This window comes from Pezoporus flaviventris, unplaced genomic scaffold (assembly GCF_033815535.1).
Source record: "Pezoporus flaviventris isolate CSIRO_AGI_PZ_B2104156 unplaced genomic scaffold, CSIRO_AGI_Pfla_v1 ptg000029l, whole genome shotgun sequence".
Classification (NCBI taxonomy): Eukaryota; Metazoa; Chordata; class Aves; order Psittaciformes; family Psittacidae; genus Pezoporus; species Pezoporus flaviventris.
This window is the reverse complement of record NW_026892577.1, coordinates 10,531,754-10,553,007: the sequence shown is the minus strand read 5'-3', so window position 1 is coordinate 10,553,007 and position 21,254 is coordinate 10,531,754. Positions and strand designations below refer to the sequence as shown.

The 21,254-nt window shown below is 48.7% G+C and overlaps 1 protein-coding gene across 3 annotated transcripts in view; it reads left to right on the top strand.

Moving 5' to 3' along the window:
• The window catches only part of MFSD13A (major facilitator superfamily domain containing 13A), a 35,227-nt gene that overhangs the window by 10,796 nt on the left and 3,177 nt on the right, over positions 1–21,254 (top strand). Inside the window, exons 1-9 of one of the 3 annotated variants that reach the window (XM_061458899.1) lie at positions 9,258–9,274; positions 10,614–10,739; positions 15,278–15,546; positions 16,197–16,276; positions 17,038–17,487; positions 18,365–18,482; positions 19,400–19,496; positions 20,223–20,394; positions 20,913–21,106. In XM_061458899.1, coding sequence (XP_061314883.1) covers positions 15,382–15,546; positions 16,197–16,276; positions 17,038–17,487; positions 18,365–18,482; positions 19,400–19,496; positions 20,223–20,394; positions 20,913–21,106 — 1,276 coding nt within the window. In that variant the 5' untranslated portion in view covers positions 9,258–9,274; positions 10,614–10,739; positions 15,278–15,381. Of the gene's footprint in view, positions 1–9,126; positions 9,275–10,613; positions 10,740–15,277; positions 15,547–16,196; positions 16,277–17,037; positions 17,488–18,364; positions 18,483–19,399; positions 19,497–20,222; positions 20,395–20,912; positions 21,107–21,254 lie in introns of those variants that run through there. The other 2 variants (XM_061458898.1, XM_061458900.1) reach the window with 2 other exon arrangements.

Genomic DNA, 21,254 nt, shown 5'->3' with positions numbered 1-21,254 from the left:
GGAGGCACAAGGCTCCGGCCTTGCCCCTCCAGAGCTGCAGCCTCTTGCTCCCAGAGGCTGACAACATTGTTTACCCCACCATTACACCAGTGCCTATCATTCATATTAGCCATCAGGCTTGCTTCCACTCCCAAGGCAGGTTTTGGGAGACCACAGGTGGAGCAAATTCCTGCTAGAGAACGTTGGGCTTAACTGCAGTGTGACAAATCCATGCATACAGGGGTAGAGGGTTTTGAGAGCACCAGTACCAGCTTACCTGGTCCTGTCAAATGCTCACTGGGAAGTGAAAGCAGGCAGTGCTTCAGGGAAAACAGGGTTTGGCAGGAAGGTGATCTTCTGTAGGGCCATCTGATGGCCAGAAGGCATCAAAAGCCAGATACTTAAGCAAAACAAGCCCCAGACACTAACATTACCTAGTGGTACCCCTTAAGGAAAGGGTCCATCCCCCAAGTCTCTCCTTCCTCTTTACCTGCTCCTGTTTCTCCAGTGCCAGCAGCCAGAGGCTGCCCTGGCTTTGGAAGCAAGCATCCAACAGCATCAATCCCCCCAGCTCTTCAGGAGCAACTGTAGGGCCAAAGAGGAGATCCTGGCTGACTTGTTTCCTCAGGCTACCATCCACTTTCTACCCTTGCTCCAATTTCAAGCTCTGCTATGCCTTCTGAAACATCACCATATCCATTGCCTGGCACCTGAGCAGGAAAGGGCAAAACAGTCCTTAGAGCTTTAGCTCTGCTAAATGCCTCTCTGGTCCCAGAGCCACAGCCATCCATTCCTATACACCAGCTCCCTCATGGCACAGACTGAAAGGGTGGCTGGGCAGGCAGCACACTGTGCCTGGGAACCAAGCCTCACCAGCCTGGGCACTGGAGCTGTGGTTGCTAGCGGGGAGTAACAACAGACCAACCCAATAAGAAACAAGGCAGCCTCTGCCTTCAAGCCTTTCCAGCAGTTTTAACCTTGCTGGAAAAGGGTTCAACCCCACTTGGCTGGAGCTGAATGAGAAGCCAGGCAGCAAATAAAGAGGAGAGAACTCACAAGAGGGTCACAGCCAGCTGAAATGAGATCTTCATCTCTGCTTGGTGAGAACATGATACTTCAGACTCTTCCCAGAGCAATTCCCTCACCCATGCCCAGCCATCTGGCAGGGCCTCTCCCTCCTCACACGTCTTGGTGAGAGTCGAGGAGGCTGACACTACAGCTCCCAAAATACTTGATCTGCCCAGAAAAGCATGCTTCAGAGCCAGCTGACCCAGACAGAGTTGCTAAGGAGCAGTCAAGCAATGTTTGCAACACAAAACCAGCCAGTACACTTGATAGCTCAAGTAGAGAGCAGATTCTGTTTCACCACTCAATTACACACTTACTACAGGTGAATCCACCACTAGTTAATGCCTAATGCTGTTAATGGCTTTTCTGGTATCTAAAGCAGCAGAAATTACTTGCTAGCATTAGAAAAACATGGTTTTGCTGGACATGTCTCAAGGCAGTAAAGCTTTACTGTCACCCAAGCTAGCTTCAAATCCAGGGAGCTTTCTGATTACCTGGTCATGGAGCACAAAGCCCACTGTGAGCCACAAAAAAACAGGAAAGTGTAAATATTTGAGTACATGTCAGACTGCACATTCTCTGGCAGAGAGATTGAAGCGATCCTGACTACAGGACAGCACAGACCAACATACACAGTGTGCCACAGTATCCAAGTGTGAAACTTCATACAAGTATCTTATGTCTTGAGATCATTTTCACCAAGGCCAACAGTTCAGAAGTGTCACCAAGTCTCCTGTCCACCTGAAGCAGTAACTCGTTAGCTGTGTCCTCAGGTCAGGCTGGCAGCTTGAAATGGTTTGGATGCTTCCTTGGGAAGCATACTGAAAGCCAACACAACTTTAAAAGCATTGGGCCCACAGAAGAGCACATGCCCACTTATTTTACTCAAATAATCAACCAAGACTATTCTTGCCTCATGCCATTGCCCTGTGATCAGCTGCTAAACAGGGAGATCCCATTAAGTCACCTTTTCCTCTCCACTGTTCCAGCACCCAAACTTTCAGACTCTTCTTTCCATCTTTCCTTCTGCCCTGCTCTCCCCATCCCACAAAACCCACAGATCTGCTGCTACTGCTCTGTAGCAACTCCCAAGGGTACAGGGATAAGTACTGAAAAAGCAACATTTCCCCTAACCAAGGGGATGAAGAAACAATGAGTTATTTCCAGTTAGTCTCCCCATTTTGAGCAGACTCTGCATAACTGTCACCCTCTGACAAAGCCCTGCCAAAGGCCTCCCTTGGAAAAAAAAAAAGCTTCCAGGAGTGCTTTGGAAGAGAGAGGTTAAAACTGAACATACTCATCGAGCTAAGGTTTGTCTTCCACAGCTCCAGTGCCAGAGTCAGACACACATCCAGCATCCAAGTAGCTGGAGATAGCACATGGGAGCAGATCACAAAGAGGTTTCTTATTTTTCCTTATCACTTCCATTCCCACTATTCCCAACATAAAATCAGGCTCTGTTTGAGGTCTTTAAGAAAAAGACACCCAGGAGAAGATTCCCAGGTACTTCCTGGGGAGGTGGGAGAGTGGCACAGAAAGCCATGCAGTACAACACAATCACTTCAATCCTCTCCAGCCAGTAAAGATCCTTAGGACAGAGGCACTGGCTGTCTTCCTAAAAGGGATGCTTTCCCTCAGCAAGACGTGCCTGGCAGCAACACAGAAATTCAAGGAAAGTGCAATAGCTGGGTCATTTCAGGACTTTACGTATGGGAGCAGCTTCCCACACCAATGCCACTTAATCATGGAAGCATTTTGGATCTCTCAAGGTAAAGCAGCACCACGGGTTTTTGATGCAATCTCCCAGACAAAAGCAAACCCACAATGTTCCAGCAAAGCACTCCGAAGAGTTAAATACTTCCACAAGAGATTACTACATCATACCTAGTACAACAGGGTGACACAAGGCAGTAGCCGATTACCAGCAGTAGCAACCAAGGCTGCAGAGAACAGGTCTTGATTTTTTAAAGTCAGCCACAATCCAAGGGGAGGGTTGACCTCTTGGAAGAAACAAGGTCTTGCAGCATCAAGAAAGGGAGAGATGCTGCATGGTGGGCTGAGATGAAGTTTCTGCCACACTCCTGCTCACACACTGCACCCCTGCAGCCTCTCCAGTGGCCCAGAGCACAGCCTGGACCGGAACAGCAGCCTGCCAGCTCCCACACTCGGATAGTTTAGCAGGAGGAACAATCTGCTTCACACTTGAAGCTCAAGTGCCACCATGGCCACAGGTTTCTGTGGACAATTCATGTCACAGTGCACATAGCAACAACCTGCTTCCTGCAGGCAGAGCTGGCACTGAATACCAGGAGCTGGTTACACACCAGTGTCTCCTTACACTGATCCTCTTAGGTATTTGTAGATGGAAAGTTTAGCAAAGCAGGAGAACACAGCCTCTGCTTCTCAGAAAAAGGGGTGAGGCTATTTGCCATCCCTTGTACTGTCTAGTGGTAACATGTAAAGAAAGGTAACCAATACTGAAAGGAGCTTGAAAACAGCCTGCAAGAAAGAAAAGGGCTTTGCGGACAAGAGCAGGAACTTCAAATGAAAGCAATGACACCACAAAGAGCAGCAAAAGCTACATGGTGGAAAGGTTTTGAGAGAGATTAAAAGCAGAGATTAGTAGAAACAGGAGAAACCCACCAATCCACACAGGTCTGTGTTTTTATTAAAAGGGAAAATACAAAAGTTATTTTGGTGGGATCGAAGCAGCAGATGAAGATGGCTGTAAGGCCCCCATTTGTCCCCAGGGTGAGGAGCTGGACAAGAACAGCAGCTGAGGGGTGACACCTCACTTTGGCAGCAGGATAAGCAGCCCAAGTTTCCAGAGCAGACCAATTCCTTCACTGATTCATCTCTGAAGCTAGCAAAAGATTAAGCTCTGAACACAGCTGAGGAGCCAGGAACAGCCCAAGCTGCAGGGCACCAGTATGCAGGCTTTGTAGAGTGTAAAAATGCTGTTCTATAAGGCTTTTCAGCCAGGAAGCAGCATGTTTGCTCCTCTGAGTGGAGCAACTGGTGCAGAAGGCAGCCTGAAAGCAGCCTCATCCCCTCTACACACCATTCACCCAGTCAGAGGAATTCCCCAGCAACACTGGGGATCTGACCCTACTTCCCCCCACACCACAGGGGGGACCTATCCATCAGGAACTACTTCAGTGTCGAGATTCTTACAGCTGCCCAAGCCAACTGAAAAGATACCATGAGCACAGCTGTTACCAGAGCTCATTTTGTGATGGACAGCCTAGAAGGCCTCAGATCCACCTCCCTCTCCAAGAGGTGGGCTTGGGACCACTCCCAGCTCTTGCTGCATAAACACCCCATCAACTCAGCCAAGGGGGAGGCTTTATCTTCTTCAGCCAGAAGACTCCAGTCCTCACCCTGCTTTTACTAGTGCAACACAAAGAAAAGAGCTCCAACTGGCACTGTAAACTGCAGAAATAGCAGTTAATGCGTATTACAGTCAGTCACCCCTTATAAAGGCACTTTGAAGGGGGAGTGAATCTGTTTCAGCTATTCAAAGCAGCAGTCCCAGAAAGCACTGAAATCTGGTTTGGGTCTGGCATCTATTTCCAAGGTCTGTGAAATAGCCCAGACACTGTACGAGGTCAAAACACAAGGAAAAGCCCTAGTCATCACAGAGCAAGTCTTCACTTGACTATCTAAAAACCACCCCCTGCATAACTCTGCTTAAATAGCAGTCAAAACACAACTCGGTGGTGACAGAGAGGTTTGGAGCAGCTACTTCTCCTCTCGCTGCAGCTGCTGAATAACACAGTAGGTCTGAAATGGCTGCACTGCCAAGAATAAGACATGGTGAATGTTACCACAGGGTGACTGCATCAGCAGGCAGGGCACTGGAAACCACCCTGCCTGACACCATCACCCCTTCAGCCTCTCCCTGGGCCCAGATGGCTGCTGCACCAAGGTCTAGACTCTGGACACTCCAAGCTGTCTCCTTTCTTGACTTGTCCTGCTTTCAGCACAGCCCAGCTTCTGCGTTATTATAGCTCCCACCACCAGTCTCATCTTCCTAATAACCACTGTAGGCACCCTTTGCATCAGAGGTCTTCCTCACCTGAGATAAGAATCTCCATGCCCTGTGTCACAGGATCCAAAAAGCTATCATCTTTTTCCTCATCTAAACCCCTTTTCAGACACAGCTCTGTATCAGACACTACTTTAATTGAGCATATTTTAATCTGTACTTTATAGCATTCAGTCCCAGTAATCCCTTCCATGTTGAAACAGCCTGCACAGAGACCCACTCTCTCACTCAGAAGTTCATCCCATATCCATCATTCCCATCCACACAAAGATATCTCAGTATCAATTAACCCAAATCAAGAGCTCCTGGACCCCAACTAGCAGCTCTGCCCAGCTGATCCCCTTCAGACAGCAGTCAGGGGACTAACTTCTATGAGGCACTCACACAAATACATCAGTCAAGTGATCAACAACTTCATTACCACACCACTAGTACCTCATGGTTACTTATATCACTTTGCACACAACTACCAAGCTACTAATCAACTCTTACAAAACACACACAAGTGCTATTGAGTTACAGGGGTGCCACCCTTCCCTCCCACACCACTTAGTATCCAAGTGCAAATCTGCCCCTCTTTGCCCTCCCACAGCAAATCTTTGCAACATAGACCTGATGGAGAGTCCAGCAGCTCATCCAAGGAGCATCATTCCAGCATCCCAACCTTCAGACTTCACTACCATGCACAGATGTTTGTGCTCCTGCAGTCAGATGCTCCCACCTTCATTCTTTCATTCCAGGTTCCACTTTTTTGCCATGCTCTTGCCTTCCTTCCACTAGTCTCCTCCTAAATAGGCAATCCACCCCAATTACTCCTTCCCTATTGGTCTTAGTTTTGCTACGGAGTCTGGCATTTCTGGTATTGTTACGTAGGCAATCTCAGCCTTACATAATATTACTGATACAGTGCGGGTGGCCTTGCAAGGTTCTACCCTACAAGAGTTTCTTCAGTCTCCCCCATGATCTCGAGTTCCTCCTGTTTACATATTTAGTTTACACACTCCAAGACAAAGCATTCTACTTTGGCCTTGATTTCTCTGCCTAGCTCCAGTTTCCTCAGCTGCTGTCTTATCTCATACAGAGACAGTTTCAACAGCAGAGAAACATTTTACACACTGGTTTTGTGCTATCACAGCATCCCATTCCCTCAGCTGCTAGATTACAGGTTTTTGCCCTTGAAGTGCTCTTGGTGTCCTACAAAGGCTTAACTGGTTACACAGCCTGGCTCTCCACAGTGGGTTTCCTCTGTGAACAGACCAGCATCCAGTGCTACAAACCATTTGCTTCTTAACTACTCGTGTTTGAAATACACTTGAACCCACATTCCTGCACATCCAGCACTGAGAAAGTGTGTTTAGAAGCCAGAAAGGCATAGCTTTTTATGCACTTGTACGACATCTTCCCATGGGATCAACACCCCGAACAGTAAGATAGGGCAGGAAACAGATTATCCAGATTTTAGGGTTGTGATACATATCATCACTTCAGTGTATAAAAAAGCCTTCCGTTACAACAGCGGCACACTATTTCTAGCTCAAGTTCAAGCATCTGAGCTAGAATTGCCCATGAAAATACTGCTCTTACTGCATCCCCCAAGGCAAACAGCTGCAGCATCTGCTGATCTACAACTCTAATACATTTGTTTCATGAAAGAAATCCAGCTACCTTCTGTTATGGTCTTTAGACAATACAGAACATAGCTTGCAAGTAACACCATTGATTTTTTAATGGGAATCAAAAGGCAATCTTCTGCTTCCAAAGCGGCAATCACTCAGAGAAGCCCTTCTATGTCAACTTTTCCAAACTAAAGTGTTTAAAGCCTAACACCAGCCAACAATAACAATTTACATTAGTATCTGTCTAGATAAGTTACAAGCTAAAGCACTAGCATGAATCAAGGCCCAGCCAAGTTATGCTACTCGCATCTATTAGGTACAACAGCGCATGTGCTGGGGTGAAAGGCATCACCTCCAGAGGGATTTAAGCACTTCTGTTTACAAAAATCCAAGCAAAGTGTAGAATACATCAGTCGCACACTGCTATTACTGCAGACATTTAAGCTAGCACTAGTACTGGTTTTGCGATTCTAACTGATAAAACATTGCAACAGAGACCAGTCTTTAGTCATAAGCACAGAAAACAGAGAGAGGCATTTACTTGGTGAGTGTGTACTCACATCCTGAGAGAAACCAACCAAGATGATGCCTTCACTTAACCAAGGAGCAAGAAACAGCAGCACACAGAAGGCAGCTTGCTTTCCGCAGTCTCCTTTCACTGACCTACCTTAATGACACGTACAGAGCTAGGAGATGCACCAAAATACCACACTGCACCTTGCAGAAGTTTTCCTGTAGTAACCAGGGTTGCAATACCTGCCTAAACATGCCCTTGTACTTAAGGAAGGCAACAGAAAGCTCATTCCTTCTGCAATTACATTATGTGCTCAGATAAGGAGCTTTAACCCTAGCTACCTGTAAAGACTACTAAAGCTAACACAAGGTACATGCTTCAGCTAGCTAGATGCCCTAGGGAATAAACAAAACAAAGTCCTTGAACAGAAAAGCTCAGGCATAACAAGGGTAAGAAAATACAGGTAAAGGAACAGGTAAAGTCAGCACAGAAAACCCTCAAAAACACTCACCAAAATTTCAGGGTCTTTCCCAAAGCAGTAAAACACCATCCGCAACAGACCTGCAAATTCTGAAGTTGCAGTCTGAATAGCATAGAAAACAGCCCACCACTAAACACTACAGTGATGAGCCCTCCTTCTTCTCTGTTTTACCCCCACACACCCTTTGCTCATGTTCAGCTACAGGTGCCTACACTGGTGGTATTTGTACTTACTGCTCATTCAGTAGGCTGTAATTAAACAAGAAGCCATACAAATGGCTCCCATCAGCACTATTATAAGCACCTGTGCTGTCGTGGGCCTTCGCAGTACAAATCCCCATACAGGTTTGACAAGGAGGACTGGGGCTGCAGGGCCAGTGCATCACCACTCAGCACAACTGCTGTGTGGAGCGCACTCCCTGAGGATGCTTAATGCTATGCTCTGCTGCAGGTGATCTCAATAGTTAAATACCTACAAATCACTCCTTAATTGCAAACTCTGTTGACTGCAGTTAATTGCTTGGCTTCTATTTATAAAAATTACCTGTTCAGGAAGCCAACAGTGAGTCTAATACATAGAATCATTGGGAAGTAGTAGGATGCAATGATACCTCTCTGAATATAGCAGTTGGCTTTTGCATTCATTTTCTCTGGTGAAGCTTGTGAATAGTTGGGTGGTAGCAGACATTGCAGTGAGAGTATATGGTGATGTGGATGCTGAAAGCAGCAACAACTGTGTAGATGAGGCCCTTGGTAACATGGTTTAGTGGTGATCTTGGCAGTCCTGGGGTAATGGTTGGACTTGATGCTCTTAGAGGTCTTTTCCAACCTAGCTGATTTTGTAATTCTATGATTCTAACAGGAGTTGCTTGAACAAAAGATCCAAAGACAGATCTTTAAGTAATAAAGGACAACTACAGTCTCTGTGTTCTGAACAACATGGGATGCAATGTGAGTCTTTGGAGAAAAGTATAAATATCTGCTACTTAAGGCCAGAGACAAGTATTTGATGATTATGGGAAGGCCCCCAGCTGCCACGCTTGTTGTTTCATCCCCACTCAGTGCTTTAGAGGCTCTCTGGGAGCAGTGCGAGATGTTCCAGGTGAAAACACACAAATCCGCCGCCTCCATCAGCAGGCACCGTGCGCTTTCCAGGTGGTGGAAGGCTCCGGGGCCCCCCGGGGACGAGGCCTAAGACCACGTTGCCTTCGCCTTCCCATAGGCACCGGTGGCCGCAGCCTGGCCGAGGAGCCTGGTCCTCGGGCCCGGCACCGTTTCCATGGCGACCGCGCCCCGCCAGCCGGACGGGCCGCAGAGCAGCCTGCTCCCGCTAGACAGACCTCACGGAGCGCTTGCGCTCTGAGGGCGGGGCTAATGCAAATGAGGCAGACAACTCCCTGCGCCGTGCCCTCACACAAGATGGCGGCCGGGAACGGATCGCTTCACCTGCCAGGACACAAGATGGCGTCGGGCCGGAGGCCGCCCCGGGGCGGGGTGCCGTGCGGCGCACATGCGCGGATGTGCCGCCTGGCGGCTGAGCGGCGGGGGCAGCGCCGGTAGCGGACGAAGGTAGGAGGCTCGGTTGCGGTGTATCCCCTTGCTCCAGTGCCGCCCTGGCGGAGCGGGATGGGGGAGATCCCCCTCAATGCAGCAGGGCAATCCAGCTGGGGTGGGGATTTCCCCGCTGTAGTGAAGCTGCCTGTGTGGGGTGAGGGCTTCCCTCCGTCCCTGCGTTGGTAGAGCCCTGGTGCGTGCATCCCCCCGTTACTCTGGACGGTACCATATGGGCTAGGGGTGTCCTCTCGCTCCCAGCTGTCAGTGCCTGTGTGCAGCGGCATCAGGCGTTCTGTCCACGCCGTGGAGCCGGCCGGGGTCTGTCTCCCCCCTTGCCTCTCCTCGCAGCGTCCTGGCAAGAAGTGTCTCTGCCCCACTGTACCTGGAGGTGTGAAGCGGGACTCTGCCGTCTCCCATCACAGCCCCAAACTGGCCCTCCACCGCCATGGAGCAGGAGCCCACCACCAGGTGGCTGTGCCCTGCTAGACCTCCCCTCAGCATGAGGGCCTTGCGGATGGGGTGCTGCGGTGCCACCACTGCTTGGGCTTGTCCTCTCAGTGGCCCAAGAAATGGCATCCCTATCTGTGTATGGCATCGCCTGGCTCCCTGCTTTCCTTTCCTGCTCATGGGGTGTCAGCTCCTTTAGCTGGGGATCTGGTGCTGTGGGTTTTAGGTCTAAATGGACAGAGATCTCTGGTGGCCTCTGCAGCTGGGCTTTCCTCAGCCCTTTGCTTAGAGGCATGTGGCCTTGTGGCTGCAGCTGGGGCACTGGAGGAGACTGTGGCTTTGGATGGTTTGCAGAGGTGATCAATCTCCCTGATGAGGTGATGGAGATGTGTAGTAGAAACTCCTGGTTGCTGCACTTGGCCACAGTGGTAAAAAGTTCCTGTCAGCTGGTGCTTCCTGTTGAGTCTTAACAAGGACAGGCAGTATCTGTGCAGTAATCCTGTCTTCTAGCTTCTGTGATTCCAGTCTTGGAGGATGATTTCAATCCAGGTTTCATATTTACTTCCAAATTCATAATTTGAGGCCAGAGTTACCTGGCATTGGTTCCTGTACCAGTTCTGTGAAGGATTAGAGCTTGTAATGACAGTAATATCATGGGGAAACAGTTTTTAATACATCCAACACACTTTCCTTACACTGTAAAACAATTGTTAAAAAAAGGGATGCGATGTGGTGTTAAATGCCTTACCAAGTTCCGGGACTAGGAGATCTACACATTTACCTCTATTAATGAACCTCATAATCTCATTAGGGAATGAGATCTGATTTAATGAGATTGCTCTGCTGGAACACAGCTCTGCACAAACTACCAGCTGGCTTAAGATGTTAAGTGTCATTTGTGTGACAGGTCAGTTTATGTGTATGAGCTCTGCAGGAGTGGTGGAAGAACCTGATGGAAACACATGATTGCCTGGAATAAGAAGGGTGTTACCAAACCTCTCATGATATGGAGGCATCTGTGATTGTTGAATTGGTAAACAGTACTGGGAAACACCCTCATGGCCTCTTCGAAGTGGTCTGTTTCCTTGTCTGATCCTGGTGGTATCAGGTTTTCAAAGGCTTCATTGCTTTTCCATTCAGATACTGGTGTGCTGTTAAGGAGTTTGTTAATGTTTCATGTGGGACGTGTGTTTGGTGTTCCATCAAGGATCTCTAGTGGAATATTTGAGGAAACATGGTGTTAGGTTTTCAGAAGTAGTACATGGAGAAACTGAGAGTCTTGGAAATCTATTTTTCTCTAAGAGGGTGCACAGGATCAAAGTTTGGTCAGAGGAGCCTAAATTTTGTGCAGTACGCATTTAGGTCGCAGCTTTCCTGGGATAGGTATAGGATTTTGAGACACTGTTTTTGGTCCAAATGAAGGGACCATTTGCAGAAACCAATGTGGGAATGAAACTTTCAGTTTTATTGCGAAATAGCTCTGTGGAGGGATGTGCCTTCTTACTGAACACCATCCTGCCAGAGTCTAAGTAGTTCCATGGGGTGAGGTATCTGCGCTTTGGAGGTACCATGTGCAGTTTGGGCAGGAGTGTGCTGAACCTGGTCTGTGCTCACGAAACTTGTCACTGCTGGATAAGCCTGACCAGATGAAGACATCCGTGACTGTTTCCTCTGGCTGAAAATGTGGTTTACACAATCTGGGAGGAATTGATGTGCCCAGCATCAGGCACTGTGCTGGGACAGGTCACAGTATCAGCTGTTCCATGAGTGCAGCTCCAGCCCAGCTTGCCTGTGCATGGGGCTGGAGTGTCAGCGCCCCAGTCCTGTGTGGCCATGCTGACTGTCTGGAAATAGTGTCACTTCTTGGGTTGCTTATCCAGCTGGTGGATTTATTGTGTTGCAGATGCAGAGATGCAGAGCTGGTATATTTATCTGTCTGCTTCAGCTAGTGAGCCACACAAAATCCAGAATACGCAGCTGAGGCAGTGTATTGACAGCTTGAGCAAGCACAGACATATCATGAAGTATTACTTGGGATATTCCAGCCTGCATTACCCACATAGTGGGGAATGAATGGGAAGGTCATCCTGTTACTGTGGTCAGGTTTGTAGATGACTGTATCAGGTTCCTGAGTGGCAGCTTCAGCATATTGGAATCATCTGGCCCTGCTTAAGACAGGCTTGGGCCAAGACTCACATACAAAGCTTTGCTGCTAACTCAGTACAACTGACTTCAGCTGTGGAAGGCTGGAGCTCAGCCTTGTTGCAAGGCCAAAGGGTTGCCGAATTGCCATGGGATGCAATGACTTGTGAATCCAGCTGTGAGCTGGCAAGGAAGTTAGAGCAGATGCTCGAGCCCCAAATGGTGATGTGTTTCCAGCCACCATATGCCAGCACTCAAACAAACCGGCTCTTTCCTGGTAGCCAGTATTCAAACATCCTTCTCAAAAAGATAACATCTGCAAACGTCACTGGCAGGAGCCAGATGTCAGATGCGGAGGTGGAAGGTTCTCAAATAAAGGCTAGTTGCTTTCTAATTTACAAGCTTGCTGCTTTATGACTGTGCCTTAGAAGTTCAGTGTGAATGAATGATAGCTATTCCCTCCTGCAGCTCCTTTGCCCATTACTGCTTAAAAGCCTAATGTTGAAAAGTTCTGACATACTCCATGAGTAATTCTCCATCCCAAGGAAAAGGTTATGAAAATACCAGTGTGGCAAGCTTAAATAACACAGTGCTTTGGATGTAGAAGCAAAATCATACTTTTTACAGACAACTATGATTTGTTTCGTTTCATCTGCACATTTGCAGATGGGGAGGGGGGAAATATATATAAAATGACTTAACAGCTATCCCAGCAAAGTGAAATCACTTACGAATGTCAGCTGGCTGGAGGGGTTGCACATCTGTGAGGGAGTGACGAGGGAGAAGAAGAAGAGGAAGTGCAACTTCACATTCTTTAAACATTCAAAATGAGGTGTCTCTGTAAACTTCAGCAGCTGTGGTTTGTGCAACATGTGCTCAATGAAGCATCATTTGGGTGGATACAGTGTGAAGTGCAGCACTAAGGACCTTAAGCAGGCTTTGCTTCCAAACAGGATTTGGGGAGCAGAGTCAGGTTAAGAATTGCCCTTGTGGATCAGTCCACTGGTCTATCTCACCCCATGTTCTGCCCCACGACAACAGCAGGAGATGTTGTTTATGAGGAGAGCATGTGAGGTTGGCCATTGCCTGTGGCCTTTCCACTTGTCTGCCCCGAGTTTGCGTAGCCCTCGGATTCAGGATGCTGGAGGGGATTTCCCTGCCTGTTCCCTTTAGTAGCTGTTGTTATACAGCTGTTTTCCATTAAATTGTCCAATCCTTTGAACCTGCTTTGGCAGCAAATGTCAGATGTTTGCTACCTGCCAGGTATTTTTGTGTGCTTTAAACTGATTCTGTTGGTTACAGTGTGTGCTCCCAGTTCTTGCGTCCTGGCACGCAGCACTTCCACCTTCACCATATCCACTGCACATGGGACATAGACCTTGGTCATGTCCCCCTTTGGCCTTTCCTGTCCACCTAAAGAGTCCCAGCTGCTTAGTCTTTCCTCAGCAGGCAGCTGCCTCAGTCCCTTAACCACTTCAGTTGCTCTTCTTTGTTCTCCCTCATCTGTATGCTCAGGAAATTTGTATTGAGGTTAGATATACATGGTAAGGTCTGGATACACTGCAGTTTCATATTGTGCAGATTGATGCTGTCTGCTTGTTCTCCATCCTGTTCATGAATTGCCCAACGCTGCTGGCTTCATCTGCCATTGAGCCAGTTGTCTGCAGAAGGCTCTTGGTGAGAGACAGAGGACTTATCGATGGGTCAGTTGGCTTCACTCTCCCTTCTTCTTTATCTTTACACATCACAGATTCTTGACTCCTGTGCTATTCATGACCATATAAAATGCAATTTCCCCTTGAGGCTTGTCTGTCTTTAATTACACCTATAAAAGTTCATTGTCTGGCTGAATTCCCCTCCAAGCAGTGTCTTCCTTTCATCTGGCCGTGGGTTTTGGCATAGTGGGGATGCGGAATGGTGGCTTAGCTCCACAAGGGCTTTGCAGTTCGATCCAGTTGAGGTCTAGTGCTTTGGCTGTGAGTGGAGTCTATGTGCAGTTTCAATCTAGTGATGCAACTGATTGGAACAAATGTTGTTCCTAATCCTTCTGAGCTAGTTATGAGGAATTCCTTGGGCTAGGCAGAGCAGATTGTTATTTTTACTTTTCTGATCTTGCCTAGAAGTGCTCAGACTCACGGCTTCTGGGAAGTGCTGAATGGGACTGGTGTTTCATCAGGTTTCATACCCAGCTGTTTATCCTTCCCCTTGATCTTCTGCTTGGACTTGATGCAGCTGATGTTGCAAGCCCAAGAAGGCTGACTTGGTGCAGAATTTCCCATTTTTGATGTGCTCATTCTTATCCTGTGTGGTGAAGTCCCCATCATGTATCTGAGTTGGGTGAATGCAGACCCTGGAGGGCTGAAATAGGAGTGACTTCCAGCCCTTTATCATGCTTTTGACAGTGTTAAGATAGCGACCTTGTTGTCACCCATTGTGTGTATGCTGTGAACAGGGCTCCTTATGATGGCACAGGCTGGAGAAGGCACTTACGCTGATTTAAGAACCCTTAACACCTCACCACATACACGAGTGCCTCTAAAGAGGTGCCTGTGTTCTGCCTTTGGTTTGCAGCAAATTGAGTGTGAAAGGGAGCTCAGTCTGAAAAGCACGGGAGTACATGGCAGGAGAACGATGGAGCCATCTCCTGGCTCTGAGCTCCAGTCACTGCCAGCCTGAGGAGTCCCCTTATATCTCAGCCTTCTGTGAACATACAGCAACCTGTGCTTTTCCACTTGTTTTATTTCCATATATATTTCCGCATCTTTATTTCAAACACTTATCCTAAAATTCATGCCACTCTAAGATGAGCTGGACAGCTGCTGGTTGCCTTTATGACATGATGGCAGCATGTCTGCTGCATGCCATCATGTTCTGGTTGTCTCTTCATGCCACAAAGCAGCAACACTGCTTGCCATAAATATCTCCTGAGTCAGCCCATTTGCAGTTAGCTGTGACTGCCTGGGGAAAGCAGCATGTGCGTGAGGTTACATCATAGCTGTTGGCATTTTTATGTGGCTAAAAATGTACCCTGGTACCTAAAACTGTCAGTGACGAGGTGTGTTTTTTCTGAAGGCTGCTTTGTTGTTTGCAGCTCTGTAGCTTGATTCCTCATGTGAAGAGCTGGAAAGAGCTAATTGGCTACTTGTGAGATGAGGAAGAACATCACAGGGTAAAGGACAGGGCAGCCTGGTCATGAGGAGACACTTGTACCTCTAGGAGCCCACAGCCTGGCCTCTGCTTAGTGAAACAGCTTTAGTGGAGCAGACAGCTTTTAGTCTCTTAAATCCCCTCTAATCCACTTTTGAACAGCTCCTCAAAGCAATATGAATTCTGATCTCTGCAGGCAAAGACTGACCAGTTAATTTGATTCAACTGTTAATTCATTTAAAGAAATTGAACCTGGTTTAATTGAATTTTTTTTTCCTGTAGGAGCAACAATGGATTGGCCCCAACAAAGATGTTGCAAGTGTTGGGATAAGACATCCCATCTGAAATGGAGGTGATCCAGGGAGCTGAATGCTGACTGCACCAACATGGGGTTGCGACTCGTGGCTTGTATTTTCCGTTTGCCCACTGCAGTGATCTATGGGTCCTTGTCGCTGTTTGTTTCCATTTTGCACAACGTGTTCCTCCTGTACTACGTGGACACTTTTGTCTCTGTTTACAAGATTGATAAACTGTCCTTTTGGATTGGAGAGGTTAGTGTTTTCCATATGCTTCTGCCCTCTTAAGTAAGAAATGGTGAAACCAAACCTGCTTCTCCCTTAGAAGTGTGAATGGAAAGCATTAGCAGCAATCACAGAATCACAGAATCCTAAGGGTTGGAAGGGACCTCAAAAGATCATCTAGTCCATCCTTCCTGCAAGAGCAGGGTAACCTAGAGTACATCACACAGGAACTTGTTCAGGCAGGCCTTGAATATCTCCAACGTAGGAGACTCCACAACACCCCTGGGCAACCTGTTCCAGTGATCTGTCACTCAATAACAGTGTTCCCCTTTGGAGAGGGAGCAAGGGAGCCTTCCAAGTGCTGGCTTGGACTTTTCAGGGTTTCCCACTAGTAAAGATAGAACAGGCTGGGATAAAAAACCCAGAGACTGTTCTTAAGACTGCCTTTCCTCTGGGGTCATTGGGGTGTTTTCACAAGCAGTGAATACCACTGGCCCTGCTGTGTTAAATCTGGCAGTTGCCCCAGACAGCAGAATCATCCTGTGGCGTGAGGCAGGCAAGGTGTTCTGTGATGGTTCTTGCTGGTTTTTCACTGTGCCAGCTCAACCCTGCTCGCTTCAGTAACAGAACTGACAGGAGCTGTCCTGTGCTTTGTTTCACTGTCCTGTTTTCTTTCCTAGACAGTGTTTCTGATCTGGAACAGCCTCAATGACCCTCTGTTTGGCTGGCTGAGCGACCGAGTGTTCCTTAGCACACAGCAGTAAGTTAACTCCCGCTTCCAGCAGAGGCTTGGGAGTTGTTTAGTCTTTGGGGGAGATGATGTGAAATTGGCAGCTTTAAAATGATGGTGTGGGAATAGTTTCTGAGGCATGGAGCTTTTAAATACCTCTTTTTCCTGGCATCTCTGATGTTCAGTACTCTTTGCATGTTATTTCAGGACCTGGCTGTCACACACTTACGTGGTAAATGTGACCCTAACCCTTAACAATCATATGAGTGGTACAGAGCTTAAAATATGGTGTCTGAAATACCAAGCCCCTGCTGTATAAGCAGACCTCTTAGTGGGGTGTTGAGGAGTGTCTGTACATGGTTTGGGAGACACAGTGAAAGGACACTTATTTCCACCTGGAATTCCTGAGGCTAGTTATTCCCAAACTCCCTGTATCATGGATCACTGTTGGCCATTAGCATTTCTCATGTATTTACAGCAAGCTTTTAATGAAAATCATGGTGTAGCTTCCTGGAAATAGTGAAAAGTTCAAGTGCTCATTGAAATTATTTACATGGTGCAAAGCACAGACAGTGCAGCACTATCAGGGAGAAAAAATATCCCTTCATGCTTTTTGGCTTTCTTAAACCCATTTTTTCTGTGTATTCGCATTAGCTGAGAAGGTATTTGATGTGGGTGTTTGTTATATAAGCAAAAGCTTATGCCACTTATACCACTCCCTCAGAGAGGGAGAATCCATGGTCATGCAGGGTTTTGTCCAGGTGTCTAAAGTTTTTTGTCTTCTGTTGCAGGCCTGGAGCAGAGATTTCCTCCCCTGAAGTAGTTCTGAAGAGACTCAAAGCACTAAGCCACAATGGCCCCCTCTTTGCCATCTCTTTCCTGGCTTTCTGGGTTGCCTGGGCTCATCCTGGTTTGCAGTTCCTTCTTTGCCTTTGCATGTATGACAGCTTCCTCACCATGGTCGACCTCCATCACAATGCCTTGCTTGCAGACCTGGCTGTTTCAGCAAAAGACAGGACAAGCCTCAACTTCTACTGCTCCCTCTTTAGTGCCATAGGCTCCCTCTCTGTCTTCACGTCCTACGCAGTGTGGAACAAAGAGGACTTCTTTTCCTTTCGCATATTTTGCGTCCTGCTGGCCCTCTGCTCCATCGTTGGCTTCACCCTGTCCACGCAGCTGCTCCGCCAGCGCTTTGAGTCTGGTGGGAAAGCAAAATGGGACCAGGAATCAACCCTAAAAGAGTAAGTGTCACCAGTTCTGCAGCAGGGACCAAGGTCTGGCATAGATCCGTAGAGTTGTTACGCACTGCAGCAAACTCAATCTGTGGGAAGATGCATGACGAGGCAAACTTCTGTTAATCCTCTGTGGTTCTTGTCTGTTGATACAGTATTCAGAATCACCTCTGTCACACTGGCTCCTAAATAGGACAGAACTATCTCACGACACCCCTGGCCCAAACTGGAGTCAGAGCCCTGACCTGCCGTATGGCCATCTAGTATTTGGAACATGAAATGAGCACCCAGTGAGGCCTGTGAGTGGCAAAATATCAGAAGCAGCTTATCATGACAGCATTCCTGCTCAAGCATGAGGCCATCTGGGTGCCCATTCCCTCTGGAGTGGGATAAGCAAATGTTTCTTATCCTTTTGCTTGCTTTAGCTACCTGGTAGTGCCTGGGCTGTTGGAAGGCCACAACGCAGCTGGTTTGCCATGTTCAGCTCCCTTGCTTTTCTTTGGGCTGCCTCACTTGTCATCACTTGTTATGAGCTGCCAGCATTATGCTGCAGTAACACAGCAGATCTTGATGAGAAGTGCCAGGTGAGCTAACCACAGGGGTCTGGCATATATGTAGTGGAATGGTTAATAAAAGGAGGATGCTTCTATGGACAGGTATCTGAACTTTGAGTTTGGAAGACAAATGCTGAGAGAAATGTTGCCTGTAGTTCTTGCTAGCAATAAGCAAACATTAGTGTAGACTCTACTGTTTTGATTTGGCTCAGGGAGAGGGATGATTGGGATGGGAGCTGAGAGACAGCTCTGCATTTACAAAGGGAGAGCTTGTGGGCTCTCCCCTGCTTGGTGCGAGGGATTTATGGTTGCTTTTTTATCTCTCCCTCTAGGCTGTACATTGAGAAACCATCCGTGCCTCCAGAGAAGAGAATCACCCTGGCAGAGTATCTGCAGCAGCTCTCCCGGCATCGCAACTTCCTCTGGTTTGTTGGCATGAACCTCATCCAGGTGGGCGCAGCAGCGATTTGTGTGATTCAGAGGCCGAGTGTTGCCTCTGCCTGTTTGAGGTGGTGATTCAGCTGTGTATGAGTTCCCCCAGAGGGGTTTCCAGTGCCCACTTGCTCTTAGAGCCTCCTGCAATGCCAGCTGATTCACCAGCTGGTAGCCACTCTCCCTGTTGTGACCCAAGGATACTTCCTGAGCAAGCTGTGAGGTGCTGCTTCCTGTCTCTGCAGCATAAGCTGCATTATGGGGGCTGGCTGAGCTCACCACAGCCCATCTGGGGTGCAGCAGCACAAGGCCTGGCTCGTGGTGGGGATGAGTTCAGGAGTGCAGTTTGCTGGCGTGGCTGTCAGCAGTCTCCTTCTCCTTTCCTGAGGCTCACATCACTGTTCTCACTGTCCAGCTGGATCCTCCTCCCAGCTGGCTTTTGCCATTTCTGTTCTTCATCCTCTCACTGATTACTACCAAATGCCGGCAGCCTGCCCAGCTTTGTGCTGCACTCACAGCTCCCTGTCTCCCTGGGGATCCCTCACTTCTCCTCAGGCAGGCTTTTGATGCTGGTCTGCATCTTTGCATTCAACCCTGTTCCTAACAGCTGCCTCCTCCCTCCTGCTGCGCCACTGTCTTCTCCAAACCCTTGTGGTCACCACTGCTGCCTCCTTGCCCTGACTTTCCCCCGCAGCTGGGAAGCAATGCTGATCAAACAGTGGGCATGGCTGGTGGTGCTGCAGCTTTGCAGTCTCAGCCTGCAGTGTTGTAACCTCCACAGCCAAGCTTTCGCTCTGCTGAAGTTCTGCAGGCCCACCCTGCATGGTCTCTTGGCACAGGGCTCCCAGGATAACAGAGCCCAGAAGGCTGTTAACTTTTTCTGCTCTCTAACTGCTGCTCCTGCTGACCAGCTCATCTGCATGCTGCCTTCACAGGTTTTTCACTGCCACTTTAACAGCAACTTCTTCCCTCTGTTCCTGGAGCACCTGCTGTCAGACCAGATCTCTGTCTCTACAGGATCCTTCCTGCTCGGTGAGTCTTAGGTGGGACTGGAGGGAGCAGCCAGGTTAGGACCTGCCTCAAGCCTGGGTTTGCTCTTCCCAAACTCACATGCAGGTCTCTGGGCTGTAAGATTCACATGTGCACGTGTCCCACATGCTTCCCTGGGACCTCTGAGTTGTTCTTCATGAGCACAGAAGTAACCTGAAGCCTTTTCTAGTGATGAGGAGCCCAGCATGCTGGACTCTGGCCTAAACTCCACAAAGGAGGTGTTCTGAGCATTAGTGGCTGCAGAGGGTGTCCCAGGGATGCAGCAGGGAACACAGCCCTGGATCTAATCCCTTTAGCTCTGTGGCCTGGACCATTTCCAGGCTGCCACAAATATGTGGGCATTGGTCCTAGAGTTACCAGGGGTACCATGGGAGGGTTCTGTGTGAATCAGGACTGGTCACAGTGTCCTGTCCCTCTCATTTCTGTTCCCAGCCCCTGTGTGACACTGGGCAAGTCTTTTCTTCTTTCTTGCCTGGGCAGTTACTGGAAGAATGCTTCCCTCTGTAGGAAGTGCATGTGTGTTGTGCCACAGAGCCACTGGGTAAATCTGCTGCAGCCTTCTGTGTGTGCCTGGGGCTGTTCTGTACCATGTGTCCTACAACACACATGGGCTGATGACAGCAGCCCTGTTCTCTTCCAGTATCCGTCCTAGGGGCATGGTAGATACTGAAACCCTGTCAAGCTATTTGTGCCTCTATCTCTGCTCAGGTGTTTCCTACATTGCCCCCCACCTCAACAACCTCTACTTCCTGTCCCTCTGCCGCCGCTATGGGGTTTATGCTGTGGTGCGAGGACTCTTCTTCCTGAAGCTGGCTCTCAGCATTGTCATGCTCCTGGCAGGACCAGATCAGGTGTATCTGCTCTGCATCTTCATTGCCAGGTAGGCAGCACTCCCTTCCCCTGCTCTCTGCCACCTGGGGAGGAAAATGACTTGTTTCTGTCTTGGGGAGAGGAGCCTGGGTCACACAGAAGCCATGTGGCTCCCAGCTCTGACAGCACCCAAGTGTGGGATGGGTCACTGCAGAATCCTCTTGCTGTGCCTGCAGCAGGGTGAGGGGGGACAGAGACCCAGCAGGGGTGGGGGCAGCCTGCAGCAGCCTTTCCCAGCTGCTGAGCTGAGCTCCTCTCCTCTGCAGCCTCCCTGCGATGATAGCCCTGAGCTTGTCCCCAGAGTGTCCCATTCCCAGGCCTGTCTGTGTGGCAGGTCAGGACTGATCCAGGGCATCCCTGCAGGGTACGCAAGGCTTGTTAGTAGCAGTGTTCCCCTCCTCTAACCAGGGCTTCTGAAATTCTTAAGCATGGGGGAACCTTTCTCATCCTCTTTGTGTTTCCTCTGATCTCACTTGCTCCCATAATTTCTTGATGTCCCTACAAAGTGCTTTGTCTGTTGTTCTGCAGCAACCGGGTGTTCACAGAAGGGACCTGTAAGTTGCTCAACCTGGTGGTCACCGACTTGGTGGATGAGGATCTAGTCCTGAATCGCAGGAAGCAGGCGGCCTCAGCGCTGCTCTTTGGGATGGTGGCTCTGGTCACCAAGCCCGGCCAGACCTTTGCCCCTCTGATTGGCACCTGGCTGCTCTCTGCATACACAGGTAGGGGTGCTCCCAAAAAAGGCAGTGGGGCAGGAAAGGGCAGACCTTGTGAGTTCAATGTCCTCCACTATGTCCTGTATGGGTGCAGAGGGCTGTGTCTGGTCTCTGCATCTCTGAAGCCATTCACTTGGGGTGACAGAGGTCTATC